General features: G+C 54.3%; 6 protein-coding genes across 6 annotated transcripts; 3 read left to right on the top strand and 3 right to left on the bottom strand.

Moving 5' to 3' along the window:
- Positions 1-282: 282 nt before the first annotated feature.
- trm82 (putative tRNA methyltransferase) lies at positions 283-1870 on the bottom strand (the record flags this gene model as incomplete). Its single annotated transcript, XM_056659943.1, has 2 exons — positions 283-1405; positions 1458-1870. 2 exons carry the CDS (start codon positions 1868-1870, stop codon positions 283-285), a joined length of 1536 nt encoding a protein of 511 aa, XP_056508236.1.
- A 313-nt stretch (positions 1871-2183) lies between these two features.
- Positions 2184-3252, top strand: NUU61_009419 (60S ribosomal protein uL10; the record flags this gene model as incomplete). The annotated part of the gene is made up of 3 exons (XM_056659944.1): positions 2184-2357; positions 2430-2499; positions 2561-3252. The coding sequence occupies 3 exons, from the start codon at positions 2184-2186 to the stop codon at positions 3250-3252; spliced, it is 936 nt and encodes a 311-aa protein (XP_056508237.1).
- A 920-nt stretch (positions 3253-4172) lies between these two features.
- On the bottom strand, positions 4173-6925 carry NUU61_009420 (putative GARP complex subunit Vps53; the record flags this gene model as incomplete). The annotated part of the gene is made up of 3 exons (XM_056659945.1): positions 4173-4943; positions 5001-6796; positions 6850-6925. 3 exons carry the CDS (start codon positions 6923-6925, stop codon positions 4173-4175), a joined length of 2643 nt encoding a protein of 880 aa, XP_056508238.1.
- A 580-nt stretch (positions 6926-7505) lies between these two features.
- NUU61_009421 (uncharacterized protein) lies at positions 7506-9738 on the bottom strand (the record flags this gene model as incomplete). Its single annotated transcript, XM_056659946.1, has 4 exons — positions 7506-7550; positions 7618-9132; positions 9323-9392; positions 9449-9738. 4 exons carry the CDS (start codon positions 9736-9738, stop codon positions 7506-7508), a joined length of 1920 nt encoding a protein of 639 aa, XP_056508239.1.
- A 719-nt stretch (positions 9739-10457) lies between these two features.
- On the top strand, positions 10458-11915 carry NUU61_009422 (retrograde cargo receptor ERV46; the record flags this gene model as incomplete). The annotated part of the gene is made up of 3 exons (XM_056659947.1): positions 10458-10650; positions 10730-10910; positions 10973-11915. 3 exons carry the CDS (start codon positions 10458-10460, stop codon positions 11913-11915), a joined length of 1317 nt encoding a protein of 438 aa, XP_056508240.1.
- Positions 11916-12691: 776 nt separating this feature from the next.
- On the top strand, positions 12692-14690 carry NUU61_009423 (putative MFS peptide transporter; the record flags this gene model as incomplete). The annotated part of the gene is made up of 4 exons (XM_056659948.1): positions 12692-12695; positions 12774-13031; positions 13115-13897; positions 13990-14690. The coding sequence occupies 4 exons, from the start codon at positions 12692-12694 to the stop codon at positions 14688-14690; spliced, it is 1746 nt and encodes a 581-aa protein (XP_056508241.1).
- Positions 14691-14797: the final 107 nt, after the last annotated feature.

The following is a 14797-nucleotide window of genomic DNA, read 5'->3' on the forward strand; positions in this document are numbered from 1 at the left end:
GAGAACCGCCCCCAAACCTCCGCACTTGTCAAGCACTCAAAATTGGGCCCAACCGTATACACCTCGGCTCTCTTATTATTTCTTGGTGTTCTTATTATTAATGTAATTAAGATCATTCATCTCATAGTCTGGCTTGGGGCGAGAGGATCGAGTAGGTTTGGCCGCCTGGGACTAGCAGTCTTAACGACGCCACTATTTCCCCGCCAAGATGTTTAGTCTCGTTTAACTAGACGGGCCATGTCTGAAGCTTAAGGAATCCCGGATTCTAAAACACCCTCGTTTTTACTCCTCTCCCTTTTTCTTGCGGAGGTTGCCCAGACTATACAATGCATCGTCGAATTCCCTCTTCAGCTTCTCCTCCAAGATTGTGGGAAAGCTGGCGGTGCCCTCGGCATTGATCTTCACAGCCATTGAGTCCTCAACTGGGACCCACTTCAGACTGTCGGGGCCAAGGTTGACGCGAAAGCTTTCAAGAAGCGTCTGGGGGGAGGAGGGGGCCGACTTCCACGAATGTGTTGAGTCAGGTTCCCGCACTGTATCCACCGAGACCAAGATCAAGCCTCTGGAATCAATGCCCACTACGTCGAGCACATTCCCAGAAAGCTGGATTGTGTCTTGAAGATTTAGGCTTTCGTTGTCCAGGGTATAGCAGAGAAGCTGCGAGGACCTGTTCTCTCCGTTAGATGCTGACACATATTTCTGATCAACGACAGACACATACCCTTCAAGCCCAACCAGAATAACCCTCACCGGTTCAGTCGCGCCTGCCGATGGTATCAGGGAGATATCCCAAATATCGTGAACCGAGACCTCTGACGTTTGCGATGCATCAGCCAGTGGAACCGTCTGAAGGGCCTGCCCTTCAATCCAGTTCCACAATAGAAGGAAGTTGTCGCCGCCACCGGAAATGAGCTTCTGCGGAGCCCAGGAAGGAACACAGAGCTTGCTAATAAAAGAAGTGTGGCCCAGGCAGTATTGTTCAATGACATGCGCTTGAGGGACACCGCGAGAGACTCGGATATGCTCATCGCGATCGGCGGTTAGGATGTAGCTTCGCGCGCGACTCGAGGGTGAGCCCGCGGGCAGAGTCACAGAGATCAAATCGGTCAGCAAGGAGACATGGCCCAGTATTGCCTGGTGTTCAAAGTTCAGAGCAGGTTTCTCTTCTGCCCTTTTCGACAGTTCCGCTTGTCGCAGCTGTTGCTCGAGTGATTCCAGATTGCGCTTCGTATGCACCGTGAGCGAGGTGGCAGCCGGTTGATATGGCTTCACCTGGGCGTGATCCTTGATATACTCCCCGCTGGGGATCAGCGGGAAAGAATAAGCATCCCCAAACTTGTCGGCGCACACAATAGTCTGGTCATCGTGTGTCAAAACCAGTGCACTCGGCCGTTTGGGCAGTACCCTATGTACAAATAAGTATTGTTAGACTCTCGAGAAAGATGTCCTCCACATACCGGGAACTCAATTGCTGCATCTGGCTATCCTCTCCCAAGCTGAAGACTCGGACACTCTTGTCCTCCGCAGTGACGGCCACTACATATTTTCCGTCGGAGGATGTCACCACAATGGGTATGTTGGACCAAGTGGGAGAAAGAGCTTGTTTAGATTCTCCATTCTTCTGCTCCTCAGAGCCCGGAGAGATTTTCCTTCTCTTTTCTGGCGGACATTGGTCTTGGGTAGTAGAGGCTGCGTCCGTTTTCTCGGCGCTGGTATCTACGTTCTGCGGCCACACGTCGAGGCGCTGGCCACTGGCTGCCGCATACACATAGATATTTTTGCCCGCAGAACCAATGAACACATCGGACAAGCCAGCCGGCTGTCTGGCGACATAGCGCAAGCACTGGAACGGGTGTTGGAATTGAGCCATGACGGGCCACCAGTGCGCTCGGGAATGCCTGGACTCCCTGCACTGGGAGGAGAACAAAAGAAGAAATGGAGAATAAGAATAGGAACAGCACAAACCCCAAAGCCCGAAAGGAAACTAGGCAATGGCCCCGGTAGTCGTCGTTCCCAGTGGTTTCGCTCTGAGAGTGTTCCTCACGTGACCCACTAGCGAACGCACCAAAAAAAAAAAAAAAACCCGAATTTCCCCAACCGCACATTCTCTCCTCCAATACATACCACTACAATTCACGTCCACTTGCCCTTAAACAGCCTATCTTCAGCGCAAATAAGGAGAAATGGGGGGCAAGTCTGCTACCAAGGCCGCTTACTTCGAGAAGCTCAAGAGCCTTCTCGATGAGTACCGCACCGTCTTCATTGTCGGTGTCGACAATGTCAGCTCGCAGCAGATGCACGAGATCCGTATCTCGCTCCGCGGTGAGGGTGTTGTTCTGATGGGAAAGAACACCATGGTATGTTAGAGCAAGCAATGCAGCAATGCGCCGCCGCGCGAGCCGCTCCTGACTGATGACTTTTTTTTTCAGGTCCGCCGTGCCCTCAAGGGTTTCATCACTGAGAACCCCGAGTACGAGCGTCTGCTGCCCCACGTCAAGGGTGAGTTTGAATCTTGATCCAACTTGAAACAGATCAATTGGCTGACTAGCGCAATAAATAGGCAACGTTGGTTTCATCTTCACCAACGGCGACTTGAAGGACACCAGGACCAAGATTTTGGCCAACCGTGTCGCGGCCCCCGCCCGTGCCGGTGCCATCGCTCCCGGCGATGTCTGGATTCCTGGCGGTAACACCGGTATGGAACCCGGTAAGACCTCGTTCTTCCAGGCCCTCGGCGTCCCCACCAAGATTGCTCGTGGTACCATTGAAATTGTGTCGGACCTCAAGCTCGTCGAGGAGGGCACCAAGGTCGGCCCCTCTGAGGCCACCCTGCTGAACATGCTGAACATCTCGCCCTTCACCTACGGTATGACCATCTCGCAGGTGTACGACAACGGTCAGACCTTCGGCGCCGATGTCCTCGACATCGACGACGAGCAGCTGCTGTCCAGTTTCAGCCAGGCCATCAAGACCATCACCGCCATCTCACTGGCCACCAACTTCCCCACTGTTCCAGCTACCCTCCACTCGCTCATCAACAGCTACAAGAAGGTCCTGGCTGTCGCCATCGAGACCGAGATCAGCTGGCCCGAGATTGAGGAGCTCAAGGACCGCATCGCTAACCCCGATGCCTATGCCTCGGCTGCCCCTGCTGCCGCTGCCGCTGGTGGGGGTGAGGAGAAGGCCGCTGAGAAGCCCCAGGAGGATGAGGAGGAGTCCGACGAGGACATGGGCTTCGGTCTCTTCGACTAAGCGCCTCTTCCCTAGCGGGATACGAATGCCATGTATTAGATTTATCTGACCGGCACTCTCTCGGAATAAAAAGGGAGAGCATGACGGGAAATGAAAAAAACGAGATATGTTGGCAACGACCACTCCGCTGGTGTTTTGATCTTAGGACTTGTATAATGGACCGTAGCTCTACGCTCCATTATCTGGCTCCTGCATGAATGGTGAGCTTCTTCTTTGTTTTGTCTCTTACCTGCCTTCCACCTTACCTCTGCAACCTGCAATCGATTCTCCGGCGAATGATTATACATTTTTAACACCGAGCATTCGCCCCTTCGGGGGTCGCTCTGAAGATCAAAAACGCAACAACTTACACTCTAATTTTTTGATGACGCCTTGCCATTACTTGTTCATTCTATATGCTTTCATGAATGGTTTGCAAGCAAATTGCTAACGTTGCTTCAGCAGATGATCCATCCTATCCACATCGGGAATCCCCGGCATCGTAGCCAAAGCACTTGTAGAAGCGAGTTGATCGGCTCGGCCTGTCATTTGGAATTGTAGGATCGTGCCACTTGGAGGACGGATACTAGGTGTCTTTTGGGCATTCTATTAGATAGTCTGGAAATGACACTTCTACTATTTCATTGCGCAATATGACATCTCTGCTCCTATTCTTTCTGTTCCACCAGAATATCTGTATTAAATGTAAGTAGTGGTATATACGGCTACAAAGTATGAATCAACCAACTCCGAGACGACCACGAAACGAAACGAAGCCATCACACCCATATTCGTCAACAAGACAGCTACAGATAGAAGACCAAGGCCACAAAGAATCTATTCATGGTATCTTTGTCCAAACAAGAAAGGTAATGCAAAAGTAACGCCCAAAGAAAGCGCAGATCCTCTTTTCTCCAATAAACAGGGGGACATAAACCGTGCTAATTTGCGTCTTCGGTAGCTCGACCAAATCGGCCTCCAAACCCACCGAGGTCCCTCCTGAAGAACTTGCCAATATTCTTCAGATTCTCGTTGAGATTCCCGGCAGCAGTGTTTTCAGACGGGGTGTGGACGTGGCCGGGTTGCTGGGCTGAGGCCGGAGCCGGGGACGCGGTGCCGGAAGAGGTGGGCAAACCGGGGGTAGACGAAGAAGTGTTATGGGTGGTGGCAGAGGCAGAGCCGGTGGTAGTGCCAGACGATCCCAGGGTGCTCAGGCTGGGGTTTCCGAAGCGGTCGACGCCGTCCTTGGCGGCAGAGATGATGGCGGAGCCGAGCATCGACGGATCGAAGCGTGACGGCATCGAGGCGGCGGCGCTGCCGAGACTGAGACCCTGGGACACGGAGCCTGTAGCGCTGCTGGCCGTGGGTGCTTGGAGGGTTGCGAAGATGGGGTTGTTTTGTTCCATGCTGGTTGCATAGCGGTCTGATGCGCGGTGCAGCTGGAATAGTTCGACGAGGTGGTTCTGCTCTTGCCGGCTGCGGATCCCCTTCATATCCAAGATCTTGCGAAAGTTGTTGTTATTGCAGTCGGCGATGTGGATCAGGTACGCTTGCACCAAAGCCTCTGGTGGCGATGGGCGGACCTGTAATGTCTTCAGGAGTGTCTCAATCTTGAAGAAGCTGCTGTTCACGCGCTTGACGAAGCCTGCGGGGGCCGGTGCGGGCAGAAGAGATGAAAGGCCGCTTTTGAGGGTGTATGAATCGAGGAGCATCTAGATATGTGTAAGCCTAAAAGATCAATAGCAATGAAGGAGGAAAGAAAGGTATACCTGTTCAGCGCCTGTCTCCGAAATAGGTCTGCACTGGTAGACGTTGCTGAGAAACAAGCTCGACATAAGCTCAACTACATGATCCGAGAATGCCCGCGCGTACTGCTGCTTGTGCAGCAATGGCAGGATCTCCGACGATTTGGTCTTCGTTCGGGACAGCAACTCGCTCACATACGAGCTCTGGTCGCTGACGGCCTCCATTTTACTCCATGGCGTGTTGCGCATTTCACGCCAGCAAGGCTCTAGGTCGATTTCCACCTGGCGCACAAGTCCCCGCACGGCGGCAGATGCTATCCCCATGAAAGAATCAGCCTGGCTCTGCAGGTCCACGGTTTGCTTGAGAGCCTCATCAAGTCTGCCCTTGATCTTCTCTTCCAGCTGGTTGCACGTCGTGTAGCAGTAATCGGCAGTGTTGAGCACTGGCACCAGCTCTTCTACCGACGGCACTTTCGATGAAGTATGACCCGTGGGCCGCTCGCTTATATAGTTGAGGAGGACCTGCTGTGCGTATTGGTCCAGGTACTTGGCGAAGACCTTGGCCAGCTCGGCTAGGCTACCGCCTCTAGACAGCTTTGCGCATTGCTGCAGGGAGTTTCGGTAGAATGTAAAGAGCTCGGTCGAAGATGAAATCACGGTATGTGAGTCAAATTCATCATCCGGGGATTTTAAGGGTTGTTGGCGGTACTTAGGCAACAAAGCCGCCAACTGCTTGTCCTGGGCATCGACCCAAACGTTCAAGTACGGCTCGAAAGCTTCAGAAATAGACTGACTGAAGACCGGAGCCTCATTTGACATAAATGTGTCTGTAGACGGACGCGACAGAGGGGCAAACCGGCGCTCGAGAGAATGCTCAAAGTCAAGCGTTTCCTGCAGGCAGGAGAGCAGTAAATTGACATCAATCGTCTGGCCGCTGCGGACAGAACGAGACAGAATGCCCTTGAAATCATCCCGCGTGCCTTCACAGAACACGTTTGCCAGGATCTCATTGACCCTCCATGAGGCCGGGAAGATGGCCGCATTTTCCTCGTCGTAGATCTTCAATATACGCCGGAACCAAGAAAACCTCCGGGAGATATTGTCCAAGGAACCCGCCTCCTCGTTGTTCCGAAAGACCTGGCGGTACTCGCGAAGCTGGGTATTGCAGTACCAAGTCACCAGCCGCGACCGCGCGTAGTCGCCCAAAGCATCCGCAACTAGACAGGCTTCTGCGAGCACGCCTTGTTTCTGAGTCACCTCGCCCTTGGCAAAGACCAGCTCGAAATCCTCGCAGACTTGCTCCAGGAGATCGCGCTGGATATCCGCTACATTTCGGCTCAGGATCGCAATCTGGTCGATGGAGCGATACGACTTGAAGTGGGCCATCAATTGGATCACCGCCTGGAGAAGCTGCGCACAATCCCGGTACTGTCGCGTCCGGCTGAGTGCCTGGAGCTGGTCGTAGGCTGTGGTGAGCATCTGGAGCCGCTTGAGCGCCGTCATCGATAGCGTCAGATTCTTCTTCGCGTGGTCCAGCTGCTTGATGTCGGCCGTCATGCTCGTGATTGCCAGCTCCGTCTTCGATGCGCGCTCCCGCACATCATCTATCTTCTTAAATAACTCGGACAAGTCTGCCTTGGCTACCTGGATGCGTTCCACGCTCTCGGCATTGGAGGTGACCTGCTCCTCCACCAAAGTGCTGATATCGTCGTCCAATTCATCCTTGTATGTGTGGAGGCCGTCGGAGATGTGGCATACGGAGGAGAGGGTCGAGGGGTGGGAGAAGATGGAATTCAAGTGGTCAATGGGATCGTAGTCCACTGGAGATCATCAGTATTCGCGGCGATTGCGCGCAACTTATCGGGTTCCGTACCTGCATCCAAGGCATCGAGGCTCGGGTCCTCCGTTGGTGGCATCTGGCCGATGGTCGGGAAAGTGATCGCGGCCATTGAATTAGCTCGTCAGACTCATTCTGTCCCTCGTCTCAGGACACGTGCGCTCAAGTGCTGCCGAGCGCGAAAGAGGTTGCAATGGGGGGGGGGGGATGGTTTGGTTTGCGGGCCGTCTCTAGCGCAGAGCCAGCTTGGCATCTTACGCAACCCAGTCACCAACCTGGAGTACAACTGAGTCACCTGGAGAATACGACGAATATCGAAAATGTGGTATCAAGTAAAAGCAGGCGATGTCGAGTCTTGCGGTGAATCTAGCCACCTGCTTTACCGATCTTGAGTAAATACTAATCTTTATAGTTCTACTTGCCCAGAATTGCGGAATATATACATAGTCATAGTCTTGGTCTTCATTTTTTTTGTCTCGAGCCACAGAGGCCCATGTTCAATAGAAAGTACAATTTTAGAAACAGAAAGCCGTGCCCATTCGCCTGAGCCATGCAAATAAAAACAAGTTGAAGCCACATCGGATGCGTCATACTGCCAAGCAAACACTTCGCTTGGGGTTGCAAGGACGAGACCGGTGAACAGCAAATGTAAATGGAAGTGGTGAATTGGAACCAGGTCGTGATGATAAGTCTCACGCCCCGGAGACAAAGGCAGTCGTGGGAAGTGCTCCCTGTGCCTGTAACATATCAAGTCAATATTTGAGCATAGAAAAACATCAAGGCCAACAGGGACGTAATGCTTACCTTCAATTCCTCAAAATTCTTCCAGGCTGCATCCAGATTCCATCCATTGCCGGACAGCGCCATCTCCGAGAATTGCAGCGTCATGCCGGATTTCGAACTCATTTGGGCAATCAGCTGCTCCTGCTGGAGCTGCGTGTCGGTTTTACCCGGGGCAGGTACACCGTATCCATCGGGAATCCCGGGCTGAACTGCTGCGGGAGCGGGAGGCGGTGCCACGGCCTGTGGAATCGCCTGGTTCTCGGGACTCCATGCCTCATGGCCACCGTACGCCCGAAGGCAGAGAATGTCATTGATGACTCGGATACCGCCCACGCCTCCACCGGGGCCGAGAATGAAGGTCCGATCGAAGCTGCGTGTCTCAATCTTGGCCCCAACACTCTCCTCTACCTTTCCATGCACCATGACCAAGAGACCACCTACGCCGGTTTCGCTCTGTCCGCTGGGGTCGGGAAGCCCCGGGATGGGATGGCATTCCAGAAGCATTTCCTCCGGATGCGTAGTCAGATCAGGGTGGCGGGTTTGCGGGAGTGTGTTCCAGACTTCGCGGATCTTCTCTGCGCCGACATAAGCCCGCGACATACGTGCAGGGAGATGGCTGATTTTCAAAAGGTTCCGACTCTTCTTAATGTACGAGTCCCAGCCTGCTGCCTCGGCCTGTTGGGCCTTGGGGGCCATAGTGTTGACGTTCAGCGAGAACGTAGAACGATCGTCGTAGACACCGTTGATGAGATCGTTGCGATCGTTGTCGTACCCAGCGAAAAAGGCACGAACAAAGTTCTCTCCGATTTTGGATTCGTCCTGGAAGTAAGGCGCCTGCACGGGGATGGGCGTCTTCTTCTGGGCGGCAATTTCCTCCGCGGTTCGGACCTCGACGTTGTTCAAGATGCGCAGCTTGGGGTACCACTTCAGCATGGTGTCCTTGAAGCTCGGATCGGCACTGAAAGCGTTGCCAGTCAGGTCCAAGAACTCGAGGTTTCGGAATTTCCACCGCCACCCAATCAGCGATTGTGCATCCTTGAAGTTGTTGTTGGAAAGATCCAGATTCTTGATATCTGGCACCGTTTGAGCGAGGGTCGTAACCACAGAGATATTAGCAAGCTGATTGTGCGCCAGGCTGACGCTCTGCACCGCCTCTCGTCTCTGAGCTGAAGTGGTGAATCCCATCTCCCAGACTTTCATCAGGGCGGGAAAAAACTTGGATTCCGTGGAGGTGGTGTTGAAGATTCCCATGGCCAACAAATCCGGATCGGTTCCAAGCTTCGACAGGTCGAGTAATTTAGTGTCAGGGTAGTAACGTTTGCCCAGAATGGCCGTCATCTTAGATTTCGTGTCGGCGGTGGAAGCGGAAGTACCCGCTGCAGATGCTAGGTCTTGATCGAGAGTGCTGCTGGGAGCAGAGGTGTGTGGTTCGACTGAGACGTGGATTCCTGCGAAGAGATTGCCATTGATTCGGAGCATCTTGTCGGCCAAGTCTGACCGGACGAAAACCACAAGAGAGTCTCCTTCAACCCGCGACTAGTGGAATGTTAGAAGGCGCAAAGAAACCCTGAAAACTGCAATCACACCCAAGGGGAGAAACGCTGGAAAACTCCGGGAGCGTAGGTCGTCGTCCTGCGGCCGAGCCATGCTTGAAAACAAGAGAACGCCGGAGCGAGAAGCGTCGAGGATTGATGTCGGTGACCACCACTTCGAGTGTTGGACATACCTTTGTAATTTTTGCGCGGGGGCCTGATTTCGTCATTGCGTTCATGCGTCTCTCGAGGAATGCGACGAGACTTTCGACACCACCATCGCGATTGGATGCCGCCTTGCTCTGCTTCCATCCACGAACGGTGAATCGCTCCAGGTTCCCCCTCCAGCTTTGCCCTGTCGAATGTTGACTTGGGAGGAATCCTTGCTGCTAGAGATCGCCTTTTGGATTGCATCCATGGTCTTGTCGCGCGACTGCACTCGACCACCGGCGGCCAGTCGTCCAGAGTCACCTCGTCCCCTTTTTGCACGAGCACCTCCTCCATCCATATCCATGTCGCCATCTCGGTCGGTCCGCGTAGGGCCCCGCTTGCGGATGCCCCCGCGATCGGTGCCGCCTGAGCGGCCGCCTCGAGACTTCATGCTCTTCATAATGCCTTTTCCAGAGACTTGGAAGCAGATGGAGATGGTTGTAAGGGATCGAGGGAGGTAGAGAGAGCGACGGGTGGCCAGAAAGGCCTTTGCAAGGCGGGCAGCGCGCGATGCGCCTCAGAATAGGCAGAAGGGGTTTGTTCGCATGCAACACAGACCTGGAGTGAGGTAATAATCAAAGGAGGGTATCTCCAGGACTGTGGTCGGGTAGACAAGAGAGTGAAAGAAGAAGAAAGTGAGGTGCAGGCGAATGCGACGCCGCCAAAGAGCTCAATCGGAGTGAAAATGCGGCGCCGACAAAAAGAAACGTGACGCACGAGTCACGTGGGAACCGATATCATGTGATCTATGATATGCTGAGTCATACTACCGGCCAATCACCGGCTGTCGTCTGTCCTTTGAACGGTAATGCCCATACATGGGGCCAATCTATATCGATCGCGCCAACTTGCACCTTTCGCCCGCGGTGGGATTGTTCGGCAAAAGAAACCAAGGTCAAGGAGCAATTGAATTGACTCAACTTGTCAGTGTATGTGTGTCCCTTGAGTATTGAGTTGATCTCGTGCTGCGCCGGCTGTGGATTCCAGCCCTCCTGCGCGTTCCATGACAAGCCAGCTAACGCCTTTGCGCCGCTTTCTAGACATTAGTGTAGCTGACGCTGACCTCAATTCTCTGCTCAATTCTGCAGACCATTCTATGGTCGTCGCATAACCAGCAAAATGCCCGCAAAGTCGCGATTTACGAGGTTAGACGCCTTCGCCAAGACCGTCGAAGATGCTCGCATTCGAACCACCTCGGGAGGTGTCATCACGATCGCCTCGCTGCTGATTGTCCTGTGGCTTGTATGGGGAGAATGGGCTGACTATCGGCGGGTGGTGGTAATGCCGGAGCTTATTGTGGACAAGTCGCGAGGTACGCAATTGAGTTTGGAGATCGAGTCGCCAAACGAATGAATGGAAAGAGAAACTGACCATGAGAATTCTCATTACAGGCGAGAGGATGGAGATCCACATGAACATGACGTTCCCACGACTGCCCTGCGAACTGACGACCTTGGATGTTATGGATGTTTCTGGAGAACAGCAGGTGGGCGTTGCGCATGGCGTGAGTAAGATCCGCTTGGCGCCCGTGAACGAGGGAAGTGGTGTTCTCGAAGTTCAGTCGTTGGATCTGTAAGTTTGCGCTATTCTTGCGACGTGATCATAAGCTCACCCTGCGTTTCTCCGACTCCCAGGCACTCTCCCTCCGAAGCGGCCAAACACCTGGACCCGAACTACTGCGGCGAGTGCGGTGGAGCTCCGGCACCGCCGGACGTGATCAAGCCTGGCTGCTGCAGCACCTGTGAGGAGGTGCGCGAGGCCTATGGACAGCAGCAATGGGCATTTGGCATGGGTGAGAACATCGAGCAGTGCCAGCGTGAAGGGTACGCAGAGAAGCTCCGGGCCCAGCGCCGCGAGGGATGCCGCATTGAAGGTGTGCTGCGAGTCAACAAGGTGGTGGGCAACTTCCACGTCGCGCCGGGCCGCAGCTTCAGCAGCGGGAACATGCACGCGCACGACATGGAGAACTACCTCCAGCCCGATGCGCCGGTCGCCGAACAACACACCATGACCCATGAGATCCATGAGCTCCGATTCGGACCCCAGCTCCCGGTCGAGCTCGCAGACCGCTGGCAATGGACGGATCACCACCATACCAACCCGCTCGACGACACCAAGCAGGCGACCGATGAACCCCTCTACAACTACATGTACTTTGTCAAGGTCGTCTCGACCTCCTACCTGCCCCTGGGCTGGGATCCGCTTTTCTCTTCGTCTATCCACAGTGCCTACGACAAGGCGCCCCTTGGTACCCACGGCTTCGGCTATGGTTCCCAGGGGAGCATTGAGGCCCATCAGTACTCTGCGACCTCGCACAAGCGGCCCCTGCTGGGTGGTTCCGACGCCGCCGAGGGCCACAAGGAGCGCACACACGCCGCCGGTGGTATCCCCGGTGTCTTTTTCAACTACGACATCTCTCCCATGAAGGTGATCAACCGCGAGGCCCGTCCCAAGACCTTCACTGGCTTCCTCACTGGGGTTTGTGCCATTATCGGTGGTACTCTGACGGTTGCGGCTGCTTTGGACCGGGGGCTGTACGAGGGCGTGATGCGGGTCAAGAAGCTGCACTCCAACTAAACTGAAACCTGATTTCCTAAGACACCATGATAGATGTGGTCTTTGATCGAGGGTGGGGAGTATGAGACGAAAGCAGGCAATTGTGGCGTTTGTTTGGGATACCTCTATACATTGTTGTTTTGCACGTTGGATTTATGATGTATGTATCCCTTTTATCCCGTAGCGGTGATTTCGCAGTGGGAAGGGCTTTCCCATGTACACTTTCGAGATCAATGAAAATGGTTTTATGCAGCCCTCGGGCACTCAATCCTAAGTCGGCATCGCCACGTTTTTCTCGAGACGGTGTCTCCAACGACTCGATAGTTACATAATTCTCCGATGTGAGATAGAGAAACCAAGGCGAGGATGTACAACTTGCTAACGATGGCACTAGAATGGCGCTCGATGGTGACAGACCCGATTTACTTGAGGGAAAAGCGGGCTCACGTTGCATCTGTTGACTGGGGTGTGTTATTGGGCTGTGTTAGCGTGCTTCTATCCGTGGAGTCGCAGATTCGCCATCGACCATGCTGATAACGCAAGAACAGCGCTAGATACGCCCTGCCCAGCCATTGGCGGTCTTGGAACTATCAACCGCTGGACAGGGCTGCCGCTGCTTGGATTGTGCCTGGTTTCTTGGATGGCGCTCGACCCTCGGTCTGTCTGCCCTAGTTTCATGGAGGAATCGGAGCAATTCATCGCCTTTAAATACTCGGTCTTCTCGCCTTGCCCTCGGTTGGATCATCCAGACACTTTCTTTCCAGTGTGGAGCAGATCTTCTTGACTGGCGATTCAAGATGAGTGAGTTCCCCTTTTTACATAGTTCTTCTTTGCATCTTGACCACCACACGTCTCGTCCAACACTGACACGGTCTATAGCGACTCGAGTGAACGATAGTATCGACCCGGATGTGGCTGCTACTCCCTCACAAAAGGTCGAGTACCAGGTCGACACTCAGTCGCTAGACGAGGAGTTTCCTGTGCCGTCGGACCACGAGACGGAGTCGCTGCGCCGAGTCGCAGGAACCCTACCGCTGGTTTCGTACTCTCTGTGTCTGGTAGAATTCGCTGAGCGCGCCTCATACTATGGCGCAAAAACGGTGTTTTCCAACTTTGTGCAGTTCCCTCTGCCTGCCGGTAAGTCAGCCCTGCTACCTTTCCCAGAGGCAACTAAACGCATTGTATGACGACCAGATACTTACGAGAAAACACAACCACAGGCGGAAATGGAACAGGTGCTCCTCCCCGAGGAACCCAGAAGACAGCGGGCGCCTTGGATATGGGTCTCCAGGCCAGCTCGGGACTGACGCTACTCTTTTCCTTCTTAGCCTACGTGATCCCGATTCTCGGGGGCTGGTGGGCCGACGTCTACGTGGGCCGGTACAAAGCGATCGTGGTGGGCGTGCTAATCTGCGGCGTCGCCCATATCATCCAGCTAGTCGGCGCGATCCCGTCAGTTCTCCAAAAGGGGTCAGCGCACGCGGCGCCGCCCTTCGTGCTGGGCTTGCTGCTTCTAGCCCTGGGCGCAGGACTCTTCAAGCCCAACATAGCGCCCACCATCCTCGACCAGCACCGCTGCCAGAGACCGTACACCAAGGTGCTCAAGTCGGGCGAGAAGGTCATCGTCGACCCGGAGCTCACCACCACCCGGACCATGCTCATCTTCTATGGGTTTGTCAATGTCGGCGCCTTCTACATGATTGCCACCACGTACTCGGAGAAATATGTCGGCTTTTGGCTGGCGTTCCTGCTTGTCGGCATCATTTACTTTCTGTTGCCGATTCTGCTCGCCGTCATCTATAAGAAGACCTATAGGGCGCCTCCGAAGGGCGGCTCGGAGATCAGCCGCGCTTTCAAAATCACGTTTACTGCGCTCCGCCGGAACAAGTTCCTCGTGTGGCGTCAGAACTTCTGGGACGCGGCGAAGCCGGATACCCTGCGAGCGCAAGGAATCGCCGTAGACTGGACGGACCAGGGGGTGGAAGATGTGCGTCGGACTCTTGGTAAGACAAACACACATACACCCCCCCCCCCCCTACCTCCCCTCCCTCTATCTACTACATAAATTTACTGAATCTTATACTAATGATAACAGCGGCATGCGAAGTATTCCTCTACTTCCCAATCTGGAACATGAACGACGGCGGCATCGGGTCCGTCGCCACAAACCAAGGCGCCTCAATGATAACGAACGGAGCGCCCAACGACGTCCTCAACAACTTCAACGCTCTCAGCATAATGGTGGCCGTCCCAACCCTCAGCTTCATAATCTACCCCACGCTCACGCGCCTCAACATCAAATTCGGCCGCATCGACCGCCTCACCTTCGGCTTCATTCTAGCAACCATCTCCGGCGTCGTCGGCACCCTCGTCCAATGGCGCGTCTACGAGCTCTCCCCCTGCGGCTACTACGCCTCGACCTGCGACCAAGTCGCGCCCATCAGCATCTGGTGGCAACTCCCCAACACGATCCTCGGCGCGCTCAGCGAGTGCTTTTGTAACGTTACGGCCTACGAGCTGGCGTATGCACGGTCCCCGCCCTCGATGAAGGGTCTTGTTATGTCGATTTTCTTGTTCATGACGGCTCTGTCTTATGCCCTTGGCGAGATCCTGTTGCCTGTTACTAAGGACCCGTGGCTCCTTTGGATCTGGGGCGCGCCTGCTGTGGCGCTTGCGGTGCAGACGGTGGTATTTTGGTTCAAGTTTCGGCATATGAATGATGATGCTTTTATGACAGAGGGCGCTGTTTCGGTGCAGGCTGAGTCTGGGAAGGAGAAGAGTGCGGCGGCGGTTTGATATCCTGGATTTGATTTGATGTGGCAAGAAGAAACTGGGAACGAGAGGGAATGTCTTCTATTGCTTTATGGGGATTGACGAGGATATTCCATGTGTTTAGAATAATT

The sequence above is a fragment of the Penicillium alfredii genome (genome assembly GCF_028826965.1).
Source record: "Penicillium alfredii strain IBT 34128 chromosome Unknown utg000011l_segment0_segment0, whole genome shotgun sequence".
In the NCBI taxonomy this organism is placed as follows: domain Eukaryota; kingdom Fungi; phylum Ascomycota; class Eurotiomycetes; order Eurotiales; family Aspergillaceae; genus Penicillium; species Penicillium alfredii.